Source organism: Haliaeetus albicilla, chromosome 4, assembly GCF_947461875.1.
Source record: "Haliaeetus albicilla chromosome 4, bHalAlb1.1, whole genome shotgun sequence".
Taxonomy (NCBI): domain Eukaryota; kingdom Metazoa; phylum Chordata; class Aves; order Accipitriformes; family Accipitridae; genus Haliaeetus; species Haliaeetus albicilla.
Window position 1 is genome coordinate 5,045,049 of NC_091486.1, and position 25,573 is coordinate 5,070,621.

General features: G+C 38.7%; 1 protein-coding gene across 11 annotated transcripts in view; it reads left to right on the top strand.

Moving 5' to 3' along the window:
• GTDC1 (glycosyltransferase like domain containing 1) overlaps positions 1-25,573 on the top strand; it is a 185,623-nt gene that overhangs the window by 123,828 nt on the left and 36,222 nt on the right. For all 11 annotated transcript variants that reach the window (XR_011324266.1, XM_069780753.1, XM_069780757.1 and 8 more), the window contains one exon: positions 24,932-25,291. Coding sequence is in view for 10 of the 11 variants with exons in the window: in XM_069780753.1 (XP_069636854.1) it covers positions 24,932-25,291 (360 nt within the window). In the remaining variant the exon portion in view is untranslated. The remainder of the gene's footprint in view (positions 1-24,931; positions 25,292-25,573) is intronic.

Here is a 25,573-nt window from a genome sequence, read left to right on the forward strand (position 1 = left end):
ACCAATTTGTGTTTTCTCCGACCACTTAAAGAGTACCAGTAAGGACAGATTGTTAGCCTGGATTGTAAAAGTGACTTTTGCCTACCTAGTGAATTGGTAAAAGTGGTTTTGTTATGTTCCGTAACTTTTCAGTTGGTGAGCAGCAGGCATTCATTAGGCATGCATTAGACCATCTTTTAGTTATAAATAAAAGATCCAGTTTATGTTCTACAATATTACTTTATTGCTTTACTTACAAGAGAAAGTAGTAAAATAGCTGTTGGTTTTGGTTTGGGAGCAGATTTGGTGAGCATAGCTTGAAAAGAAATATTTAAATTCTGTAAAGTTAGTAGAATTTAACAGTATATCAGCTTTACCTACTTGCAAGAAAAGAAAAGGTTGGTGTGAAGTCAGTAATGAATTCAAACTGTAGGCTCTGCTAATTTTCTTCAGAGTTTTGAGCTGTTCTTAAGACTTAACACTGTTTCTAGTTTCATCTAGTTTATGTCCTGTATTTGAGCCTTGGCCATTTACTAACTTACTGTCTCCTCAGTATACATTAGAAAAAAAGAAATGAGAAACAGTATACGTGTGTCTTGTCATGCTTCATCGATTTGAAATAATGTTCCTGTTAATGCTGTATTTAATATTTAGTTTTCCTCCTATCCATGGTAGTGCTTTCAAGGGAGAATAATAAAACTTCTGGAACGCATACGTTCCTGACCGGCGGACTCAACATCATCTTCTGTGTTGTATTTAAACTCCAGCTTAAGTAGGCAGAGTAGATTGCAAGCTACATCCACTGGGCTAATTATATATCAGAAAACAGTTTTCTTCTCGTGCTCTTACGTGAAGTACACATTATTTCTCAAACTGATATTATTTAGTGCCTGTTAAATATTTCTATTATTCCTGTTGTGCTTTTAGATTTCTGTTTATATAGTGACTGATTACAGTGTCAAACTGGTTTAGGTTCCTCATCTTAGGAGCATTACAAAACTCATTATAAAAGCCAGATCCAAAGCTCGGTCAATGAATGAATTCCTTGTGTTAAGACTCAAATTGGGTATTAATCGAAGCTGTGGCTTGGGTGACAACTGCTGGTAGATTTAATCTGGAAAAAGACCTGCGATAATATTAGTAAAAAAAAAAAGCAAAAGAACTGAAATAGTCATTGAATGAAGCATCGAGGAACAAACCTGCCAGACAAGTGCCATTATCATTTTTTAAATGGGCATGTAAGCTAGATGTCTCGTTAGATTAAATTGTTATGGATGTCCATTCATCTGTGGAAAAGATGGTTATTTCTAGTTAGAGTATTGCCTTCCCTTTCTAATGCATATCTCGCTAATATCGTTCATACTTGTGTCACCTGAGGATCGGAAAGCTAAAATGCACATCATCTGCAACTATTTTGGGGAGATTGTTTGAAAGCTGAACCTAGCTTTCAATCCAGCTCCGTTACAACCATAATTGTATTATGGAAACTCAATCATCCCAGAGTTCGGAGAGCCAGCTTTGAAGTGGCTGGTATCAAATTTTTTTCAAGATCTGCTTAAATTTAGAAAAAAAAAATTAAGTGCTTAAGCACCATTGGTTTTTAATGAGACTTGAACTTCTAAGCGTTTAAGTCAATTGTGAACCTGGAAATTAGGCTCTAAGGATACTTAGTTCTTCAGAGGTATGCATTGACCTAGCTTCTGTTTAGACACCTGATTCCACATAATGTTTCTTTGAGAATAAAAGCATTGTAAAATGCGTTTTCTGTAAAGGCTGGGTTTAAAAGTAGATCCATTCTTAAAAAAAACAAAACCAGACTGGCTGCTTGCTTGAAAAATCATCTTCCTCTGTCCCTGCCTCCTCAACTCAATAAAAACTGGAGAGCTTTGAAAACTTCTGTTTTAAGGGCAAGTACGCCTTACCCATTTAGAGCAGGAGCTGCTGCCATATTAAAGTATTTCCTTCTCATTGCAGGCCAATATATTCAGGTCATCATGTGTCTTCTCTCAGTTGCTTGAGAGTATAATGCTCATTTGCCCCTCTGTAGTTCACAGAATGTCTCACTGAAACCCTTCTTGCACAGAAATATAAGGGACTGGTGAATACAAGTTGAAGTATTCTGCTTTAGTCCTCGCGTGGTTTATTTATTCGTTCCTTTGGTACCGTGAAGGCTTTCTTCACCTGTTACTGCCACAGAACAGGCAACAAAGGCTTTTCACTTACCAAAAAATTCTTGGAGAACAAGGAAACAGTAATGTTGGAAGTTCGACATTGCTGAATTAAGTACTGCATTCAATTTTCTTGGACTAAATCTAGCAATATTGTAGTTTTAATTTAAAAAAATCTTAATTTAAAAATGTATATAAAGATACGGATTTAACGTTCATCATGTGTGGACGTCTGTAGGTATATTTAATGTATTTTTAATTATCAGGAATAACTTGAGCACTTAACAATAGTTACTAAGATAAATGCAAATAAAATAATAGCAAAGTTTCTCCACTGCAAGCATATAGATTTAAATATGGCTTCGGTTAAAAAATAAATTTGTTCATCAGATTAATTTATCATTGATGGTTTGGTTGCTTTCTCGTATCACAAAGTCGTTATTTGTTGGATTTAGTTGGATGTAATTGTCATCTTCTGAAGATCTGAGAAATCAAGTTCCTGACAACCTCTGCACGGTTGCGTGAGTCACGGCAGAGCTCCTTCCTACTGATGCATGGGCTGGAGCCCTGGGTGAAGGGAAACACTGAAAACAAACTTGCCACTTATTGAAACCATCTTTCACAGCAGAAGGTTTTGCATTTCGGGTGGTGCGTGTGTCCTGTCCCCAGTGGTCAGTCAGGAGATGTCGATAAAAGAAGGTGGGAGATATTTAGGTTCTCTTTCCACTGAAGAGGTACGTAACTTTGAGCAAAACTCTTCACCTCCTTTACTTACCCTGCGGTTGAAATGGGGCTAATAAGGCTTATAATTTGTATGCTTAGTATGCAAATTGGCAAAGTAAAGCATGCTTAAGAAACGGCCGGTGAACTTGGAAAGCTATTTTTCCTCTTAAATCTAAAAAAGAAGGAAGTATCAAAACGCGGTCATCATCTAATTGCGTCTTTGCAAACCGTGTGGTGTGAGTAGAAATGTGACTCCTACGTATTATCTCTTTAGAAAGTCTTTTTGCCACAAAAAGAATAATGGCAGCATACTCAGCAGGCTGCAGGAGGATGAGATAGCATGCTTGCAGCATTTCTTTGCAGCATAATTGCAGCATCAATGAACCATGAATTCAGCCTAATTAACATAACTGGAACCACTGCAATCATGCTGCCATTCAATTTAGTTTTTGAACATTCTGGTGAAGTATCACGGTTCTGCTGGTTTATTGTTGAGATGCTGTAGAGAACCGTCCACTTGCTTTCTTGCTGCTGTCTTGATGTATTTTTATTATTTCAGGATAACTAGGGAACTTCAGAAACGGAAGATCATTGGCTTACTGGTTCCATTACTGAATCTACAAATAATCCTGTATTACTTCCTGTAAAAAGTAATGAAACCATTTAGTATACTATAAAACTCAGAGTAAATGTACTAAATTTCCAAGTTAGACACAGGTTCTGAATTGTAATGGATAACGAATGGCAAATAATTCTGGAACTATTTTGAGTTAAGGACTGCATTCCCAGAATTTTAAAGATAGCATTTTCTGTTACTCTTTGTAAACAGTATACCTAGGAGGAACTTTTTTTAGAAAAGCCTGGATTTTTTTAATGCATTGCTCTGTAAAAAATATTTTTTATTGTTGCCATTGGTTGCGCTACAGTAAAATCGGGAAGCCACAGAAGCAGATCAGGTACCACCGGTCTTGGCAACAGGGCAAAATAACCAGCTATTTTGGACAGAGAAGTCAAGGGACTGCTGAAAACAGCAATAGCTGGTAAATAGGAGAGCTGGGACTCGGAGGCTTCCTGCATCTCACTTGGCCATTAGGCAAGAAGTCCTTAATGGTGGCACTGATGCCACTTCAAAATGATCCACAACCAGGAGTTATTTCTGCCATCTGTGACAGAACTGAACTAAAAAGCTTAGGAATCACTGTCCTGTTGTTTTCTGCTCTGGAATAACTGCAGAAAGGCGAGAGTAAACCTTTTCCTTGTAGCTGATTTTATGTGGCTATGATAGTGGTGTTTTACCACGTCTCCATGAAAATCTGCTCAAGATCAGTGAAGTAGGTGGGATTTTTTTAATTACCTTAATGTGCAAAAAAATAGATAAATTCAATTTTTAAAAATCTTTCTTAAATAGAGAAGTTTTACATTAGGAGCTCAAAATATTAAGTTTGGAAGTTGTTCATAGCTACTAGAAATGATTCCATAGTTTCCTGCTTAGAAAATCTCCCATATGTTTTTATATACACACACACACGTGTGTGATAGATGTGTGTATATGTGTGTATGTACACATACCAAAAAAAAGTTTGTGCTTCTGAAATAAACAGTTCCGCTTTTTCTGAAGGATAGTCATGTTGAGAATAGTTGTTTCCGTTAGATAAGACCAGTCCTCTGAGAGTGAGGGACCATGAGTTAGAGATGGTGGTAAGCAAGTTGTTGATGGAGGGAGCAGCAGCACAGAAGTGGTATAACTGTGATATTTAATGCTGCTGTGAGGGCCAGTTGTTTGCAAACTATTTGCAGTGGAGGTTTTTAGTAGTTGATGGGTTTTACACCAAGGTGGTTTGTAATGCAGTGGTCTTATCTGAAAGCGATGAATGATGTGTATGACTAGGGTATGATTTGAGAGGGTGGAGTAGTCGCCCACATAATTGTTTGATAGGCCTTTTTGAACCTTATGTGGTCTAATAATCCCCGACCAGTGCGTATTCTGGAAGGGCTCCAATGTCACAGGTTGGATGGGTGAATCATAGAATCATTTAGGTTGGAAAAGACCTTTAAGGTGATAGAGTCCAGCTGTGGTTTGAGGGCAGGTGCTGCTGGAAGAATGACATACAGTGATTTCAGGAAAATATGCCAAGGTGGTTTTCTCTGTTTTGAGGATCATCTGCGTTTTCCTTGGGTGTAACTTTAGCCCTTTTCATTTGTGTGGCTGATTCAGAAAATTCTATATTCATGTTGACTCCCAGACGCTAGATTTCCATTTGTTCATTGCTTTTTTTTTTCCCTGATGATGTTAACTCAGGAAGTTATTTGTTATACTTTTCACTCTAAGCATCAAAGTATAAATTTAGCGTAGAAGAACTGCAGACCTTTTGAAATAGCCGTCTCAGTCATCTTTTGCTTCCTTCTGTGTCCTGATGTGACCCTCAGTCAGCATCTGAGATCATGTGAAGCTCTTTCCTATATTTCTGCTGGAATGACAGTAGAATTTATCACTGACCTTTCTACTCTTTCCTTTTCTCTGTAAGATGCTTAGTGTCTTCTGAGAAGTGGGCATTTTCTTCAGCCTCCTTTTTCTACTTCCAATACAAAAACTGTATTGTTTTTTCCCCCAAACCTTATTTGTTAACGTTCACTGTCTGTGACCATGGATGCATGTGTAACAACCAAAGCACTGCTGCTCATGTGGGTGGATGTTCAGGGTAGAGTCATGGGTTAGACTTATGGACGTACTGGTAGGTTTTGCAGGGCCTCAAAGGCTCCCAGAATTCAAATGTGTACTTGGAATTTACTTCACACGAGTAACAAGCTCTTACAGACTGAAATGCTTTACAAGATGCGCTCTTTTCTTTCATAGGATCATATCTGAGAAAGAGCTTAGCTTAGCATTCATAGAAATATGGTTCCAGCAATACAGTGAGACACTTTTCAAGAAGGTAGTTAAGTGTATGTATATAACCTAAACAAATGCGAGTGGTCAAAGTGACCTCAGCACCAGTGGGACTTCTTGTGTCTGTATGTTTGTCAGGCATTGCAACCGGCTGCCCAGGGAAGTGATGGAGTCACCATCCCTGGAGGCATTAAAAAAACACGTAGATTTGGCACTTCAGGACATGGTTTAGTGGGCATGGTGGTGTTGGGTTGATGGTTGGACTCGATCTTAAAGGTCTTTTCCAACCTAAATGAGTCTATGATTCTATGATGTTGAAGCTGGCAGATGATCTGGGAGCATTGCAGAAGATTTGGGGGGAGAAGTCCAAACATGGTAGATGGAGCAGAATGACCGGCTGAGGAGTTGTTTCTTTTTTTTTCGTGAACTGGAGGGTTGCTGATCTAGTTTTTTGCAAGTTGTAGCTTAAAATTAAGAGATAATTATAATGGAGAGTACCCAATGTAGACTATACCCCTCTAGTTTTGCATTAATCTGTGATTAACATCCTGTGTATAAAGCAGAGTGGAGTGCCAGACTACACATTTTATTATTCTTGAATAAGAAAGTGAAGAAATCTGACAGTTTCACCTTCTTCATCGGTGACTCTTCCTCACTTTAGGCTGCAAACAAGCCGTGGTGGCTGCACGATGGTCTGGCAAGCTTGCTGTCATAACTCTAGTTTTTAGGTGTCGGTTAGTCATTCTCTTCTCAAAAGGCTTAATATGCATTTTCACTGAGACTCTCCAGTGGAACATTTATTAAAGGTAGGGTCAAGCAAAGGGCTGGCTGTGGTTGAGGAAGAGTTGAAGGAAATGCAGAGAATAGCTGAAGTGGTTGGTTCCTGGAAGACCAAGCCGGTGATTCATCCATTTGGAAATGAAGGAGGAGAAAGCAGTGCCAATTAAATATCACAGAAGGTTATGATAAGCATCTTAACTATGGGGAGAGATCGCAGTCTTTCAGCATCTTTATTCCCTTCAGCTACAATATGTAAACTCAGGAAGATGACTGAAGATTGATACTTTAAAAGTTCAATAGTCACACTTGTTATTGAATGCAGTTACTGAGAACTGACAGAAGAAAATATTTTTGAGAGGAGTTTCCAAGTAGAGATCATATTTCTAGTTTAGTGTGCAGCAAACCCAGTGCATTTGAATGGCTGTCAGATCTGGTAGGAAGAATAACTGGTCTGTGGTAAAATACTGCAAAGGAAATAATCAGTCTCCTTCAGAACCCTTTTTTTTTAATTGTTCATAGGTGCAAATTCAAAAGTGACTCAGACCAGATGTCAGAAGTAATTTGAGTGTTTGGTATTTTAAATCTAATTGCACTATTTCCACAAAAGCTCTTGCACATACTCCTGGCTGCTTTTTAAACATTTATATATACTTTTCTGCCTTTTATACAAATTCATGAAATAAGGTCCTTGAAGACACTGAAAAATTTAAGTTGGTCATTCTTGCTGAAATAAATTGATTAAAAAAAGTTAAGGAAATCTGTAGACAAATAGAGACCTTTCCTCTATATGCTGTTTGAAGATGTTTTCAGGCTGTTAGAGTGCAAAATAATTGCCAATTTTCACCTTTGATATCTATCACTGTGTTACCATTAATGAGATTTATTTTTTTTAATGAGTCATTGCTAGGCACTGAACAAGTAAGCTAAGGAATATTTTAAGGAGAGGCATATAGAAAAAAACCAAAATAGTTCATGAAGACTTTGCTCCATGTACCTCATGGAGGTAGCTTTAGTAGAAATGACAAACAGGGAAAGCCATAGGTAAATGGGAAAAGAAATGGTTGAAAACTAAGGGCATGGTGATGATCAGGTGAAAAAGTCACTCGCGGGGTAGAGATGGGGTGAGCAGAGCCATCGGTGCTCGCTCACCTTGCCACCGCCGTCCTGCCGCGGGAGAGTCGGGCTCTGAGAGACGAACCCCAGAACCTTTGGCTGCAGCAGTCTCTGCTCCAGGCAATTTTCTGAAGGTCCAAAGGAGCACATCCCCATTAAAAAAATGACAAAAAAACCCGCACTTTGATTAATTTTAAGGTGATTGCCTCTTAAGAGCCTCTGAAAACTGGTTTTCAATTAACAATCTAGTTTACATAAAAGGGACATATTGATGAACATTGTCCATGGCTTTTTGCTCAGTCCCATTATTCTCCTCTAATTCATATGCAGAAGCTAAGATTTCCAGTGATCTCACTGTTTACCAAAATCCAAGGTACAGAGGTTAATGTTTTTCTTACTTTCTGGTGAGAGTTTCATCTCCTGTTTTCTTCACAAAGGACAATAAAGGAAAAGGAGGAATGTACTTCCAGAAAGCACCCAAAGGTACAGATGATCCATCAATAATTAGCTGAATGCTCTTGTGAGAGCTTGAAATTTCCCTAACGCTGTTTTGGCATAGAATGCTTCTGAACATCTGACAGCCAGATATTTTCCTATTCATATTCAGAACTATTTTCAATGCCAAATATTGCTGATTGACGAATTTGATATTTGAGTTGCTCATCGTGCTATGAGCCCTTCTCCTGCAACATGCCCAAACACCTTTTTAGCCACTGTGATAGGAAAATGCTCAGTATTTCACATGAGCAATGCAGTAGCCTTTCTGTACGCATAGGAAAAGCATAATGAAATAAGAACGTGCAATATAACTAGGATGAGATGCCTTCCTGCAGTAGGGAAACATTTGATGTGGAGAGGAAGGGGAAGAAGAGTCTAGGTAATAGAGGCAAGAGGAGAAGATGTGCAAGATGAAATGCCATTGTTAGTACAAAAAAAATTCTGAGAACCAAAGGTGATACAGCAGCATAATGAAATTAAAAGAGTGTTGGGGTGTTTATGCTTATTCGCGTGAGTACTGGTGGAACACCTCTTGAATTAATCATATGGCCTTCTTTATATGTACAATCATGGACCTTACCTCCAAATTGGAGCCAGTTATATTAGAATAGCTGATTACATTCAAATTGTGGAGGGGATTTTTTTTCCCCAGAAATTGGTTCTATAAAAAACTGTCTTATTTTAAGAATTCTGACTTCAGACAAATAATCCAAAATTGATGCTTGATTGAAGCTAAAGAACCAAACACAATTTATTGCTTGTTCAAAATTGTAGTGAGAATACTACCCTTCTGTTTGAAGGACCTTCTAAAAATATTCTAGTAGTTATTAATGGTAACTTGAGTGAGTTGGAGGTATATACATATTTGGTATCAGAAATTTTTTAAAAAAGAAACTCTCAGTGTTTTTATACCCATGGGGCTTAAGGATCACCAGATTGTGACATACTTGATGTGGAACATCAAATTGTCTATCCAAGCTTCTTCTAAAAGTTATAGCTATATCTTTCCAGTCTGTAGGCAAGTTCTACTATGAATATACTTTAAATATTTTTATTAATTTATTCAGAAGTATGATTTTAAGTCTTCTCTTCTTGGTGAAACATTTTTTCCTTAGTGCATTAGCATGAATAAATGCGTACAAAAAGCTGCAGTTAAAATTTGTGTCTTGAGTCTACTTTGCCATAAGTGTCAGTGGGTCAGGTTTTCTATAGTGAAGGACCACAGAACATGAAAGTCCAGCTCTGTGCTGGGGCTGAGATAAGATCTGAATGCAAGGAAAAGCAACAAAGGTCCACAAAATATCTGAAGTCTGCAAATACTTCCTGTACTTAACCTACACTTCATTGCGTGACTGTAAAGAACAGCAAATCTTTGTTCTTTTCCCTCTTGGTTCCCATTCAGTCAGTTCAGAGGCATAGGAGAAAGGTTTTGGGGAGCAAACTCGTTATCTGTCTTCCTACAGTTTCCATCTGATTCTGTCAACAGTGAGTACATCAAAACCATGAGCTTACAGCCACTTTTAAACATCAAAAAAGTTTTATAAAAATTATTATATACATATATACACACTTATATTTAATCTACATAACACATAAGTGAATGGAAACACAGTTTATGAATGTGAAGTTCCTTTACATCTTTAAGGTTTGGCTGATACTGGAGTTGGTAAGAACCTAAGCTCTGCTTTCGGATTCAAGAGGGAATTGCATCTGCCTTAGGTGGAGTGGAGAAAGAGCCAGTGTTTATCTTGGTAAGATCCCAAAGTGTTCAAGTGGGGTAATTAGACTTCTAGAAAGTCATTCAGGTTCATCCATTTATGAAAACCTATTAGGACATTTCTTGGGGTCTGTATTCCAGAAGATTCTGCTAGTCTTCATTATTTAATAAAAAGAGAAGAAAGTCTTAGAAATGCCTCTGTCATCCTTTGTGCCTGCCAGGAAGGTGTTGGTTTAACAGCCTCGAGGTGATCTGGTGGTTTTGTGCACAGGTAGGATCGTTGGCCATAGGTTCAGTGATTCGTATATAGAGAGTAGAGAAGGCTATAGCATGCATTACTTAGAGCTGGAAATATGGCAAGAAGAATGGTTTGTGGCTTCTCACAGCTCATCTCGTGGTAATTTGAATCTGAAATAAATTAATAGAGTAATCCTGTTTATGGATCATCAGCTGCAGAGATATTATTAAAGAACTTGTGTCCCTATTCACTAGGAACACCTGTATGTAAAGCCATGTTGTAATTGTTCAGACATACTGATTCAGACTGTCTCAAAATAAAATAGAAAATATACATATATGTAATGTCCCAATCATCATACTTATTCTTTTTTTTTCATCTCAAGAAGGTTACTCTTTTGGAAAACCCTCGTAAAAGCAATCCATTCTTTTCAGTTAAAAGCCATTCATATGGCGACAAACCACTGTTCTTCCATTTATATCTGTATTCATCCATTTAAACTCTAAAGCTTTCCAGCTTACTTCTTGGATTTATAGCCAGCTGGCTGCTGTGTGCAACATGAACATATTCTGACTGTGCATGAGATGCTTTGTCTCGTTTAACCCGTAATTGTAATATTGACTCTAGGCCACAGCTCACCTGCATGTATTTATTTAGCATTGACTGTGCAAGTTCCCAGAGTCAGGACTTGCCATCTCCTCGCCTATGTAGAACCCACTGTTAGTAGAGAAAAGTTAAGTCCAGGAAAAAAAAAAAAAAATCAACTTTAACCTCCCCAAAACCCCTCCTGGAACTGAGTTGGATAAAATGAATATGTTCAAGATGGTGGGCCGTAGCTGAGCCAGCTCATGTGGGATCGATGCCCGCTTTTTGGCATTTACGATAAACTTTGGAATGACTTTGTAACATGAATGCTTTAATAGCAAGTGGGGAGGGGGAGGCAAGGCAGGGAAGAAGGACGTATGCGCTCTTTTTTTTTTTAATGAATGCTAGATTGCTGATTTTTCCAGAAGTTGTCTGATAAGCTATACCTGTTTATTAGCAGATTTCTGCAGTCTTAGTATGTCAAAGAAATTCACTGGAAGTGAAATTCTGAAATTTCTGCCCTAAGTTACTGAATCATCAATGAGAAGCTTACATTCAAAGAAAGCATGAATATTAAAATTTGTTAGCATACTTTGGCTTTGTAAGAAATACAATATATTATTATTTTTTCTTTATGCAACATCGCTGGGTTGTAAGAGAGGCAATAGAACCATTAATTAATAGTAGTAGTCCTGGATAATGTCATAATAAGCAATACAACATATTAAAGCACATTTATTCTTGCCAGCTATCAGGAGGAACCTTTACATATTTTAAAGGCCCATTAAGTTTGTTTACATACTGAGTTGAAGCTGGTATGCTTTGCTTCCAGTGGAACTGCCATTGGCAGGGGCTGAACCAGACTTTAGTACTTGACTCCGACGGTGTTGAATTTCCCGACTGTTCTATGCAGTGAGTAAATATATTGTCGGTACTTCAGGCCAGCCTGTCTCTCTGGGACAGCGGGTACAACCCAAAACAGCGTAGTCGGCAAAGCTAGGGTGTCTGGGAGTTACTGTCATAAAAAGGAAAATAACTGAAATTATATGTATCAGAAGCAATTTTCCACAGTGGAAAAGGTGGTCAAGGAATCAAAACCGTGCCTTCAGGTATATTACCCAGCAGAACAACAAAAATGTGCTGGGCTTTAAATTGCAGTAGCAATCTGGAAAGGATTTTCTGACTGGAGCTATGTTAAGTGTTAATAGTGAAACCTGGGTACTTTTTCCTTTGATCTCTCCTCGAGCTCATATAGAATAATAGGATCAAAATAAAATGCCATTTATATGAACACCTTGTTCTTTTGATCTTGGCACAAAAAATTCTGTCTGCAGCAACAACTTAGTGAACAGTGCATCTGCTCCTTTTAGTTGGACCTTCTAGTTTATGATAACTTTTAATAAATGGTGTCACAGCCAATTTTTTGTGTAGTTCATGAACTTAGTTGTAATTTTTGCCCTAGAGTCTTTAACTACATTTTCAGAAGAACCGAGAATAAGGTAAGCGGGACCTGTAAACTAGTGGCTTATGGTCAGTTGCACATACGTATGTTGAAATGTAGTGGCGTACAAATGTTTACACCATATATTCAAAATAGAATGTTAATTGTTCTTTGACCACCTGGGCAAGACTGTTAAATCAGTGTACTCTGAATAAAAGAGTACGTGTATGGCTGTGTGACCCCAAGAATAGTTGGGGTAATTGCGGTTACCATAGCTGCTAGGTTTTGGATCCCCACTTTTTCCAGCAGGAAGATGATGTACCCCTGATGTCTGGGTGGGAGCCAAGCCTTTCTTTTCATTGCCCATCTCTGCAGGAAAGCCCGCAGAAGTATTCCTGCTGGTAGCGATGGATCCCCTTGGCTTTTAGGTAGAGACCTACAAGACAGATAATCCACGGGTGAACATGAGTACCTTTCAGCTCTTTATTCCCCAAGGGTTGATGGTCAGGAGTGTTTCTCTGGAAGTCATTATTGCAAGCACTTAAAGTAAAGCCACTTCTTCGTGCTCTTTCAAATCTCTGACTAAGATTCTTCTCCACCAAAGGCTTTGAGTGCATGGGAACAGCTGAGCTGTGTTTATTATGATGATTGATGGTGTCTCATTGTGATCCCTGCTTCAGTTGTCGTAACCTCCAAGAGTAGATGAGATGGGCATGAAGCACTGTGCCAAATGAAAGCAAATAAACCGAAGTCCTGCAGTTTGCCAGTGTCATAATTGCTGCTGTCCAGGAAGAGGGATTAGCGAGTGTGAAGAAACACTAGCTAGGAGAGATCCAGTGGCCAAGCAGTATCTTGGGTGTCGAATGTCTCTCTCAAGCTTTGCATCCCACTGTAATTTATATTTAGCTATTAGGCTTATTAGATAGGAACAGTCAGCTTGTTGTACGCCGTATGCAAGGAACACTGCTGGGTAAGTGCTGGGTAAGTGTTTCGGCTCTTGCTGAAATGGCTGCAGTTGAGGTTGCCGCACGCGAGCTCTCCTCCGGCAAGTTTTGTTGCGGACTTAGTGGGATCTCTGTGGTCTGTCGTGAGGCAGGAGTATTCCAGAGAGCCATAACCATGGCTGTAACCTATAACCTTATTCTTACAAAGTAGTACAGTATAATTCATTATGTGCAATAAAGATACTGAGCTAGTTTGAGCACCAAAAGCAGTGTGGACGTATCTGTGCAGTACTGCACTAGGATTAACGCATCCTGCTGAGATCGGGTCTCCGTGCTAATGCAGCCACTCTGCCTCCAGTCTTTCTGCTAATTAGTACAGAACTGCTGTAAGAAAGCTTGCTGCTGTAGTTGTCTAAAAGGCGGTATCTGGCCAACTCGTAATTTTAGCAGAGTACGTGTCCCTGTTCATCTTTCACCAGCTCTCACTTCATAGCCCAGAATTCAGACCTACCTTTTGCATCACTTAAAGGAAGGATGTGGGACTCTTCGGACAAGGAGTTAAAGTAAAAGAGCTACAAAGTTTTGTAGTTTTTCTCCTTGCAATAAAAGTGTGATTGCCCTAGTTCTGTGGTTAGCATGAAACAAATCGGCTCTGTCATGAAGTCAGCGGGGTACAAGTTAACACAAGGTAGTAAAGGAATAATAATAAAGTAAAACAGCAAAGTCCCCAGTCTTTTATGACAAAACCAGTATGATCCTGTTGCAGTCTAAGGCCCTACTGCAAATAGTGTTTTCTGATGCTTGGATAAGTCCACTTTACATGTATACAAAGTGTAAGAATAAAGTTGTAAAAGTATGCTTAGTATTTTACTTTTTTTTCCTTGAGAGTAATTTGCTATTGTTCAAACTTTCAGCTTTCACTGGTTTTGTTTCCAAAACCCCAAAAGGAAGAGAAAATAACAAAAGTCCATAAAGGCAAAAGGGATATGTTCTCATTTCAGTTCACAGAATTTCCTGCCTTTAAACAATACAAATATATGCCCTTAGGTTTCTAACGTGCTGGAAGGATACCGAATCCTTGAAACAGATCAAATTAAAAGCAAGTCCACTATAGCAACAGCGAGTTTTACCAGCATGTCCAATAGATCTCAGCAAGAATTCACTGGGTTTTAATCATGTTGCCAAGCCTTACAAAATCCTAAACTGCTGACTCCACAAATGAATAAATGCTCAAAACCAGCAAGCAAATTCTAGGCTGAATTGGGCACAAATAAAATCCGATGCTTAAGAATTGTTCCCTATTCATTACAGGCCCCATTTAAAGCAATTATTTAATAGAACTTTGAGGTGTATCCACAAGCAGGACAGACATGGACGTTGGCTACATAAAACCTTTTAAAGTACATTGCCTCCCTTGATTACAGTTACGTGTTGGTGTTGCTCCCAGCCCTCGGGGTGAAGGACAGGAGGAGCACGGGGGCAGCTGGCAGTAGTTGTCACCAGGTAGAGTTGTTGTTTGTGTTTGAATTCTCACGTTCTGGGCCTTTCTTTCACCTTTTTGACCTAGTTCAGTAGAAACCTCAAAGTACCGTACTTTGAGAACTGCTCGCCACGGTCACGTAGGATGTATTTATACGAACAACGTTCAGAGTTGTAGAAGCAAAGCATTGGGTTCAACAGTCATGGTCAACCTCTTTGCCTCTCCAAGGTTTCTGATTTTTTTGTTTTTTTAATAATCTATGTAGTCCAGTAATTTTCAAGATGACCATGTCCCACCGTAGGGCGGGCGTTAGCTCAAGCTGTTCACGTGGCTGTCTCTCCTTTCGGGGTAGGGACCATCCTTCCTCATCCTTCTTGCTGTCCTCATGCAGATAAGTCACCGTGCTGGTAACTGCCCGCTCATGGCGTATAAGGGTAACAGTGCTGTTTGTATCGATACTGGTTTCTCCTTTTTCCAACAAAAAACGGCATATTCTGCTTCTTGGTGTACAGCCTTTAATATCATAGGTAGCTCAGTGATGGGCCACATGCGTTTTCCAGGAATTTGGCAGCGCGGGGTTCCCGAGGAGCCCCCGTGATGTGCTAGCGGGGTTTTCTGGTACGCGGATGCTGAAGGGCGGGTTCTCGGCGACCTTAAATCAGCATCACTGTCATCCTGATTTATACCAGAAAAAGGGAGTCCGAGGTTTTGGTTCCCGGCCCCCCCCCCCCCCCCCCAATGACAGTGCTACTAGTAGAAATAATATTTTTAGAGCTTTCTGACAAAAATACGTGATCTTTTTAGGGCAGAGGGCTACTGCCGTTCGAGGTTTAGAGATGGAGAGAGACTTTTGGTGTTTTGACGATGAGACACTGACCCACTGGCAAAGTTGGGATTAAAACTCAGAGTTTCCTCTAAACCACGCTGGCTAGCTGAGATACAAATGCATACACGTTTAACCTTCAGTTGTAGTGTAAAGAAAGTGCAATTAAGTCTAATATAGTAACACATTTTCCAACGGAGGTCAAAGTCTCTGCATTACCCCATGGTCCTCAGGGCCAGAGGCGGTTGACTGGACCATCTGATTCGAATGCCCTATGGCTGAGATAACTCTACAATAGCCTGTGTTTTTCTTATTACTTGGATGTTGTGTTAATGACAAAATGTGGTTTAGATTTTTATGCGCAGAAAATTATTATTTTTCATTAATTTCTTTAGATCTTTCAGATAAAGGTTTCTTCATTTAAACCTTCAGGTGAAAGTAGGCTTCGTTGCTTATTTGTTTCCCGGGGTACCTGAGAAAGTGTTAAATAATTAAGGTAAAATATGTGTTTTCCTGAGAAACACACAGAAGTTTGCATTTGCGCAGTCGAGTGAATTATCAAAACCAGATGTGAGCAAGTGGAACATTTTACATAAATTTATTAAAATCATTATTTACCTGTAAGTTATAAGAAGGGCTTAGTTGCACTAGTTTGTTGCCAATAAGTACTGCCAATAATCTGCCAAAAAGCAGCTTGCTGGCAAAATCTCTGAAATGGTTAGCTTATGCTGCACAGAACATTACAACCCTGACTCAAATGAAAACCTACTATAAACGAACTCTTTGATGGTGGATTCGCCGGAATATGGTATTGATATATGGTATACACTTTATATGGATTATGTATACTGTGCAAGAAATATGGATATCTATTAAGGGTAACTTGATATGTAATCGGTTAGGACAGTTATTGTTTTCAGTATTTGCTATGAATAAGATCACACGGTGACTGTTCAGTTTTAAAATACAGACTATTCATGTGCAGCCCAAAGCGCTAGCATACTGTTTGTTCAATTAATACAGAAAGGCTATTGAAAATGTAAAATATCTGACATCTATACAGAGTAATTTTAAAGGCAACTTTTCTTCTAGGAACAATTTATACATTACATAAACTTATATTTTTCATCCAAGTATCATTTCGAGAATAGCAAGCTTAAATATTGGAGGCCATAGGGAAACATAATATTACGATAATGTTCTTTGGTGCGGTTTGGAAGGTTTTAGGAAACATTTGGAAGTATTTTTCTCATAAAGTCACTTAACTATTGAAGTGTTATGATAGCACTCCCTTCTGCATTGCGTATGTTACAAAACAGCCTGTTTAAAGGGGACATCCATCCTATATATCCTGATTAGAAGTATTTCCACAAAACAGGAAATTATATGTTACAGGATCCTGGTATTAGTTTTAATTAAAAAAAAAAAAAAAAAGGAAATAAAAGACAAGATGATTTAAGGTGTGATATCAGTTTTCAAACACCCATTTCCAATTCTGTTTAGCAAGAAGAGATACTGTATTGTTTGGAGCTATATGTGAAATTTGCATTTTCTAAATAAGCACTCGAGAACTGAACTTTTTTTTTCTGTTTAAGTAAGCACTAATAAACATGACCAATCCTTTAGGATCCTAAAGAACCTTAAAAACCTTGCAATTCTCAGAAGCCTAACTTTTTTCCCCATAGTGTAATTCATTCTTTTGAACTTCTGCAGAAGCAGAACTTAAGTGAACAATTTCTAAATTTCTGGCAGTTGTTATCAAGGGGACTCTTAGAGCTCCAAAAGTGTATCTGTTACCTTGCAAAGTCGGTGCAGCAGATCTACACAGTCATGATGTTTAATTATAGAGCAAATTACTTTTTTTTCTGAACTATCCATTAATTAATATTTTCATATCTTGTGCAAAATAACACCTAAGTTATTTTCATCTGCGTTATAAAATATGTATTGTAGTTCATTACTATCTTCCTGAGGAGTTTTTAATTTATCACCATTTCATTTGTTGAGAATGATGTTCTTAGAAATTATAACTGCACTGATTCTTACATTTAGTGTTAAAGGATTTCAGGGAATTGAAGATGTGAATTCAGAAATAATATATTTAGGGTCAAACTCAGTCTCACGTGAAGTCAAAGAGAGCTTTGCCTTGACTTCATGGGTCCAGAGTCTCCCTTCTGTTATTAAAATGCAGAGTAATCATTATCTGATTTTTTTTTTTTTTTCTGACCTGAAGCGCTTAAGGTATTGTTGAAGTCATTTGTCAGGAGTAAATATGTAACAAAATGGAATAATCCCACAAGTAGTGGATTAGGCTAGACATGCTTTTGGCTGCAATGACATCCAACAAGAGCAGCAGCACAGAGGTCTCAAAACCAGGAGAGCTTGGACTTTCAGGGATATGTTTGTTTCGGAGTAGTTTCACCTGCCTGTGCTCCTGTTTTGCACAGTTTCACTGCAGGCTTGTGTTTTGGAAGGTAGTACCTTTCCATGTATTTTGGGGAATAAGAGTTGAAGAATGCTTTAGTTAAAATCCTGGTCATCTGGGATTTAGGCTTTACAGTGCATCTTGAGCAGTAATCTTGATGTTAGAAATTCAAATGTAATATTGAGGGGAAGGTTAGGGATCAGTTTGACCGTCCTCCTTATATTTAGGTACAGGTACGACTTCTTAGAGAATAAACTAATAGGAGTGTTGTTGAATCAGTGGAACTTGGTTGGAAAGAAAGGTGTAAATGCTAAGTAAAGTAGGAATTTTGGGCAGTATCATATATGGATACTAGATATTGAGGGATTTTGCTCAGAAATTATTTGGAAAAACAGGTGGAGGCTATGGTTTGAGGAATCTGAGCATTTTTTTGTTTCTCTTCTACTCTTTACTGTTGACATCTCTCTCTCTCCTGCCTGTCTCATCTTCATTCCCTCCTCCAACGGACCAAGTTACCACTTGAGTCAAACCCAGCTGCCTGCGGTTGATCTGGATCCAGCCTCCCTTCTCCAGGAGCGTCTCTGCATCCCACCTACGAATCAGGCACACCGCTGGCGTGGCAAGGGTTCTTACATTCAGCTAATTTGTTGCTCAAACAGGAACATTTTGGCTGATCTGTCAGAAAGAAGTCAGACTTTGTGATATCCCTCCTTTGGTGTATCTGTTGTATGGATTACATACCACTTCTCTCTCTCTGGCCGGGATACGAACATTAGGAAGGCAGACGTGCTGCTGCTGCCGTCAGCTGTAGCTCTTTCCCCTGTTGTTGTTCACCTTGTAGTCCTTCCTGCAAGCTGCTAGCAGCAACACCTCTCACACACCTGATGTCCGAGTTTGAAATCTCCATCCTTGGCCTTGGATGATAGCTAAGACTTGACTGGATGAGGCTCTGAGCAACCTGGTCCAACTGGATGGGCTTTGAGCACCAGGTTGGACCAGAGACCTTCCAACCTTTGTGATTCCCTGAGTCTATTCTGTATTTCTCTTGTGTCATGGAAGAGGGAAGATAGTTGAGAGAAGATGATGATCGCATCTCAAATAATGTTTCATACTTCTATATCTTGCAGTCTGCAAATGGGGAAATCAGTGTAAACCCTACTTATTCTACCCAGGAAAATACATATTCGACTGTGGGAAGACAAGCTCAGCCACAGACCTTGTATTTTCTTTTGCCATGCCCTTCCCAGTGCTTAATCTTGGCTCTGTTCGGTTTTCTTTCTGTTCTCTCTCTTTGCTCCTAATCCTTGTCCATGCTTATAAGCCCCTAATATTTATATGGCATTATCTGTGTTAGAGATTACTGCTGACAAGTAATCTCTTCCCTCTTCTGAGTGAAGAATTACAACCATTGCTAAAGATCAGAAAGTGAAATTAGATCCCCGAAAGTATGTGACAACTTCAATAAAGCCTAATATCAAATTCCCTAAATATTGGGAATTTTCTTTTGAGCTTTTAGGTTTGAACTGTAGCACAGCTTTGGGACACCTGACCACACTCAGCAACTTTTTTTTTGCTGCAGAGCAAAATGTGACAGTAGTTGCAGAGAAAAAAAATTAAAAAAAAAAATCGCTGAGCTGAGACTGGTCTCCCAGTTTTGTCACATCTTGCAGTGTTTCGAGAAGTAGGTAAATACAAATGCATCAGTTTTACTGCTGTCAGGTGATTTGTAACATTAAATATAAAAAATATAAATGTATAAATTTATATATAAATATAAAAACCAAGTATATACTAATGTAGTTTTTGTCTGTTCCAGTTTGGCCTTCAAAGAACTGCTTTCATGACTTTTTTTTTTTTTCCTATTAGAACAGAGTGGACAAATTTCTGACTTTTCAAAAAGCTCAGAGATAACATGAGTGCATGCTTGTATAGTTTACATATATTTGTAGTAGTTGTGGGAACAAATTCAAGGAAGCAGAAAGAAAGTGCAAAAGTGGAATTTCCTAGTTACTGCAAATGACAAAAACGACTGTCCATTGCACCCATTATAAGCTAAACGGACTCCAGGTATTAGAATCCCAGAAGCTCTCCGTGAACCTCTGTAGTGCTTTAGGTCACATAAATTCTACTATAAATATTACAGTTAGCAAAGAGACATTTGTGATCGTGTTTAAAGAAAAACAAAGGAAATTCTCAGACAATGAGTTTGTTAAATTGTAAGTTATGCCGTGACGGCGCATCAGTGACGAAGGAAACGGGGCAGCTCTAAAATGTGTGTGCTCCAGCTCCAAGGCCTGGGGAAGGTTTCTAATATATCTGATTATGACTCCTTCCTTTTATTATTTTTAAACTTTTTAATGGCAATATAATAACAACAAAAAAAAAATCCATTGCACTTTCAGAGCTATCTTTACCTTTGTTTCCAAATGTAACTACAGTTACAGAAGGGCCAGTTTTTATGAATTCAAATTTATTTTTTTTATTTTAGCTTATATCCATTCTTACAAACTATCCTTGCTCATCGAGAACAACTATTCAAAACACACAGAACTTGCCTCTATAGTTTGACCTAACCTAAACCAGCACTCCAGTTAGTCTTTCTAATGTGGTTTTTATTCATCGAGCAGTGACATCGTGGCCCTTCCATCCTTTTGTTGTTGTTGTTGTTGTTTTTAATGAAGTGGTGCACAAAGTGACTCTCGGTGCCGTGAAAAAGAAACCAATTCCCATAAGTAATTTTTCATTAGGGTAAATAAAGTGCTGTGAATAAACACATACGATGTAACACGGCAACATGTTAGGAAAGAGGTGGACAAAATGCACATGTCTGCTTCAAGGAAAAGTATGTGGATTTCCTCAGAGTGGGGTTTTGTGGCATAAATGAAAAGAAAATATATAGATTGGGGAGTTTAAAAAAATCTGTTATTCAAAACGGCCAATATTTAGATTGAAACTGACCTTTAGTATATGGAATTTTTATTATATATGAACTTAGTTTAATTTTTAACTCAGCTTTTTAACTAAACTTCTATACCCAGTATGGAAAAAGGGAAAGTTTTCAAGGCTCACTCTTTTTAAAGTGTTCATGAAGTTTTAAAAATTGACTGTTAAAAGTGTCAGAGATCCTCAAAAGTCTGAATAAATAAAAGAAAAACAGTTTTGAAAACAAGTTATGATACTAAAATTAGATATCTAAGTCTCTCACTGTTTGTTCTGAACTTTCAGTGTTGAAATATATATGAGTTACGCATAAAAGTAAAACATTTTCCATGTTTTTTTAAATATAAGGGACAGTACCTTGTGGAATCTGTTGGAAGTGTTAATATTTGTATGCTTTGGTGATAATTTTTTCTGGAAAGTTTCACGTGTACGGGATTTCACTACCACAAGTTAATAACAACAATAAAATCCCTCTCCCATATTAAGAATAGAATGCTATGGCATTTTTCCTGTGTGACTAGTGCATGTTGTAACTAAGGTTGAGAAGAACGGTGCATCCTTCTCGATAACTAAATCCTGCCTATCTGCTGTGGTAGCTCTCTAGCTTGTTTTTTTGAATCATAGAATTATAGAAGGGTTTGGGTGAGAAGGTCATCTAGTTCCAACCCCTCTGCAGTGAGCAGGGACATCTTCCACTAGATCAGGTTGCTCAGAGCCCTGTCCAACCTGACCTTGGATATTTCCAGGGATGGGGCATCGACCACCTCACTGGGCAACCTGCGCCAGTGTTTCACCAGCCTCATCCTAAAAAATTTCTATCTAGTCTTTTAAGTCTGTGTCTGCTCCTGCCCCAGCTCTGCTATTCCATAACCAGCCTCTCTGAGGTTGTATCTTCTGAAATTTAGACAAGGATTTAAAAACCTTTGATGATCTTTGTGGGATTAGATACTGGCTCCAAATAAAACACTGGAGTGTTTGTTTTTTCTCCAGGTTCTAGACTTTTGGATGGTGATGTGGAAGTCCTGCAAGCTCTTGATGTTTATAAATGACCGAGATCTGGGCAGGTACTGGATAGAGAGATGACTGTGTCTGGAAGGTGGCAGGAAAGAAGAATTAATGTGAGTCTGGAAGAGGAAAAATAGAATAGCTGGAGCAAAAATGTTCTGGAGAAAATGTAAACACAAAAAATGTGCTAACTAGACATTGTCTTTCTCCAGCATGCTTTTGGGAAATGCACATGAACAGGTTTAGAAGATTTCGTGTTGTTATTAGTTTATTTTCAGGTCATTTATTTAAGTGTCATAAAGAACATTAGCTAGTGGTTAGGGACTACAATATCCATTATATCATTCCAATCATGTGGACAAGTTTATACTACATATGATTTACAATGGCCTTTCCGCAGTTAAAATTGTTATATGCAGGTACAAGGTTTTATACATGGTTGTATTTAGCAAAATCCAAGTGGCTGAGCACAGAGACGTCTCCCAATCAAAGTCCGAAAAATTAATGCTTTTACACGAACGCTGTGGGTTGCAGCGAGAGCTGTTTATGGCTCTCTGCCTACATCCTTTATCATGTCTCCGCTGTTGTTAGTAAAATATACAGAACTACTTTATGCCAAAACAATGGAAGTTAATGCAGATAACTTGTTCCAAAGTTAACCATCAAATAAATCTTTTTTTTTTTTAAACTGTTAAGTGAAATGGTGTTCTAAAACTTTTAAAAATTGTCAAGATGATGAATACTGTGTGTGTAATACAAGTAAATACCATGGAATTGATTGCGCACACATGTCTTAAATAAAGGATATTAAATAGTTTATTCCAGAGAGAGATCGGTGAAGTTTTATCTAATATTATTAGAAATTCTGCAATGACGGATCAGATTTATAAGGGCTGAAAACCAAGAAGAAAACCTCTTCAGAAATAGAAATGGTGCATTGAGTGGATGATTGGCCAGGAGATTAAAGACAGGCAGGGGGATACAGCCTGCCTAGGTAGTCCGACCTGTCACACATCAAGCAATTCTTCTTAGCAGCAATGATTTTTCAAAATCTGTTAGTTAAATTTGGTTTGGTAAATCAGACCTCTCGATTCGGTCGCAGACCTGGTGGTTTAGGGTAAATCCCTTAACCTATTTCTCCTTCAGCTTTTCCTATGCGTAAATATATAAAAGTATATCCTCACAGGGATGTGTCCGTATTTCAGAGGAGCCACCACCAGCCAGTTTTAGGTCTATAATTCAGCTTAGACTGTCAAAACACTGACTTAACTGTTAAGAGCATATATGTATGGAATTCAGCCACACTGAATTTATACTTTTATGCTCTGGGAATCTGAGGGTGGCTAAGTCGCTGAGATGGGAATGGTTTAACTCAGGCTCGTTTGGGAACCTGTCTTGTTTGTAACATAGGTCATGGATTTGGATGGGGCTGTTGAATGTGATTGAACTTTTTCTGGTTGTATCTACAGAGCAGCTCCAACGAGCGACGGCGAGCAGTGGAAAAAAGGTAGATCTCGTAGGTGATTTGGTCAGTGGCTTGAAAATGCAGCTTAGTGTAGATAAACAGGAAAATAATATGCCAAGGGACAGCAAGCCAAATCAAAGAATACAGATTGCATGGAATGGTTACACAGTGTACTGACTTAGGAAAGGAGATTTAGGGGTTTGAAGAAAAATCCTCAAAGCAATTAGTCAAGAATACAACTGCGGTAAAGCTCACATAGTGTGTGTGTGTTTGTATTTTGGTTGTGATTTTGAAGAAGGGTCTGCTTGCGTTTGAAGGTGCTCCATTGCAGGGTGAAGCGGATGATTCTGGCGTTTAGGAATATTCATTTTGACAAAGAGGGAAGAGAGAGGTTTGTTCACAGCCCAGAAACGAGCTGTGATGGAGTAAAACTCCAAAGAACTGTGGAGGAGGCTGATAAAGTAGAGCAAGTGTTGGCTTTAGTAAACAGTTCAATAAACAGGCTATAGTGCGTAAACATTTGGAAATTAAAAGGAAACGGAAAATTTAAATGTCTCTACTTATCTGGGAGAACCGTAATCACACTGAAAGACATGTAAGTAAATAATATTTGGGTAAATTAACTTGAGGTACAGGCAGGCATTTAGAGTGAGGATCCCATGGTGGCTGTGCACGTAGTAGTCTCCGTGTTAATTTAGGAAAGTCATGTTTGAATGAAGGAGCTTCACTTGAGTGTTTCCTGGGCAAGGACCGTAATTCATTACTACTTTAAATCAAATAGTAAAACTAGATCTGCGTAAAATGTTACATTTCATATATTACAAAAATTAGTTCAGGGGCCTCAACGTAACTGTGCAAATGCGTCCTGCTGTTGGGAAGGGTTTTCTGCAGCGTGGACATCAGATGGAAGAGCCAGCGGTGTCTGATACTGTCTGTGGTACCTCAGGAGGGTCATGAGCAGCTCTGCCTCAGTTTCCCCATCTTAGTGTTCATTCCTCACACCTGTGAAAAAACATGGGAGCGGTTGCTTTTATCCTATGAATGGATGTACAACTCAATCCTTTTCTCCTAGATGTGGGGGTTTTTTTCTAGTTTGTGATTAATTTTTTTAGTTGGTCATCATAGAAATCAGACAAGGATGGCCGGGTAAGAAGACCCGCATCCATGTCATGGTACATGTTTGACCCATGCTTTTAGGCAACACACAATCTTTCTGCGTTAGTTTTCATTGTCCTGGGATGAAGCAACTTGCTGGGCTCAAGTCTAGGCATGGTGTAGACTCATGTTAGGTTAAACACTGCTGCGTTTGGCATTTGCTACCAACCTTAGCTGTAGTCCTGGCAAAAATGCCAAGACTTTTCTGGCAGAATTGGCTTTTTACTTCCAGGAGGTGTTTGCTTTATTTTATTTTAGCAGGCAAATAGTTTTGTTCTCCCTGTTGATGCATGCATGTGCCACTAGCAGCGATGTGGTTCGGTCGAGACCTTTGGCTTCTCAGCCAGTGAGCTTGTTATTTTATTTCACAGGTACCATATTCACTAAATACACATGAAGTGTATCATTTACTGAATGCTAGTGGAGTTGTTGCTTGGATGGATGTAAAATATCAGCCATGGGTTTTTTTCTCATTTGCTATTATTTAATTATAAATTACTCGGTGGAACTGAAATCCAGCATAAACACAATACAGATCTATTTTTTTTCTTCTTTTTCCTAACAGGTTCATGCCAGAACATAAGCTTGCCCATTTGGAAAAGGTAATTGGTGTTAAAAGAAATGGAGATGCTTATCAATTGGAGAGTCTGCCCGGCCAGCAGAAGAGCAGAGCTTTAATGAAAAACAGCAACGCACATCGCGAGTCTGGACTTTGTGAAGCCCAGCCTGGACTTTATACCACACAGCACGAGGGGCTGCCTTCCCCATTAACAGCACCGGCGAGATTGAACAAGTCTGAAGCATCAGAAAGTACAAATCCTTGTCAAGAAGAAGATAAGCAACATCTGACTTTTAACCTCTCTAATATCTTGAGTGGACGGGACTATCAGCAAAGACCTTTACACATTGCCTGGCCTCACAGGTGGTAAGTGGTGAACAAATCCAAATACTGTACCTTTGAAAGATTTATGAATTTGGTTTGATCCCTTTTTTGTGACTTCTGTGAAATATAAAATAATTTCCTAAACACACGCTGACACCGCACACACACGTAGAGGAAAAAGACACGTCGCTGACATCTGATTGCACACACGCGTGGAGGAGAAAGGCACATCGCTAACATCTGATTATTCAAAATAATTTGTTTGAATATACGTAGTTCGGTAATGCTAACCAGACATTTAACCATTGATATTGATGATTCCTC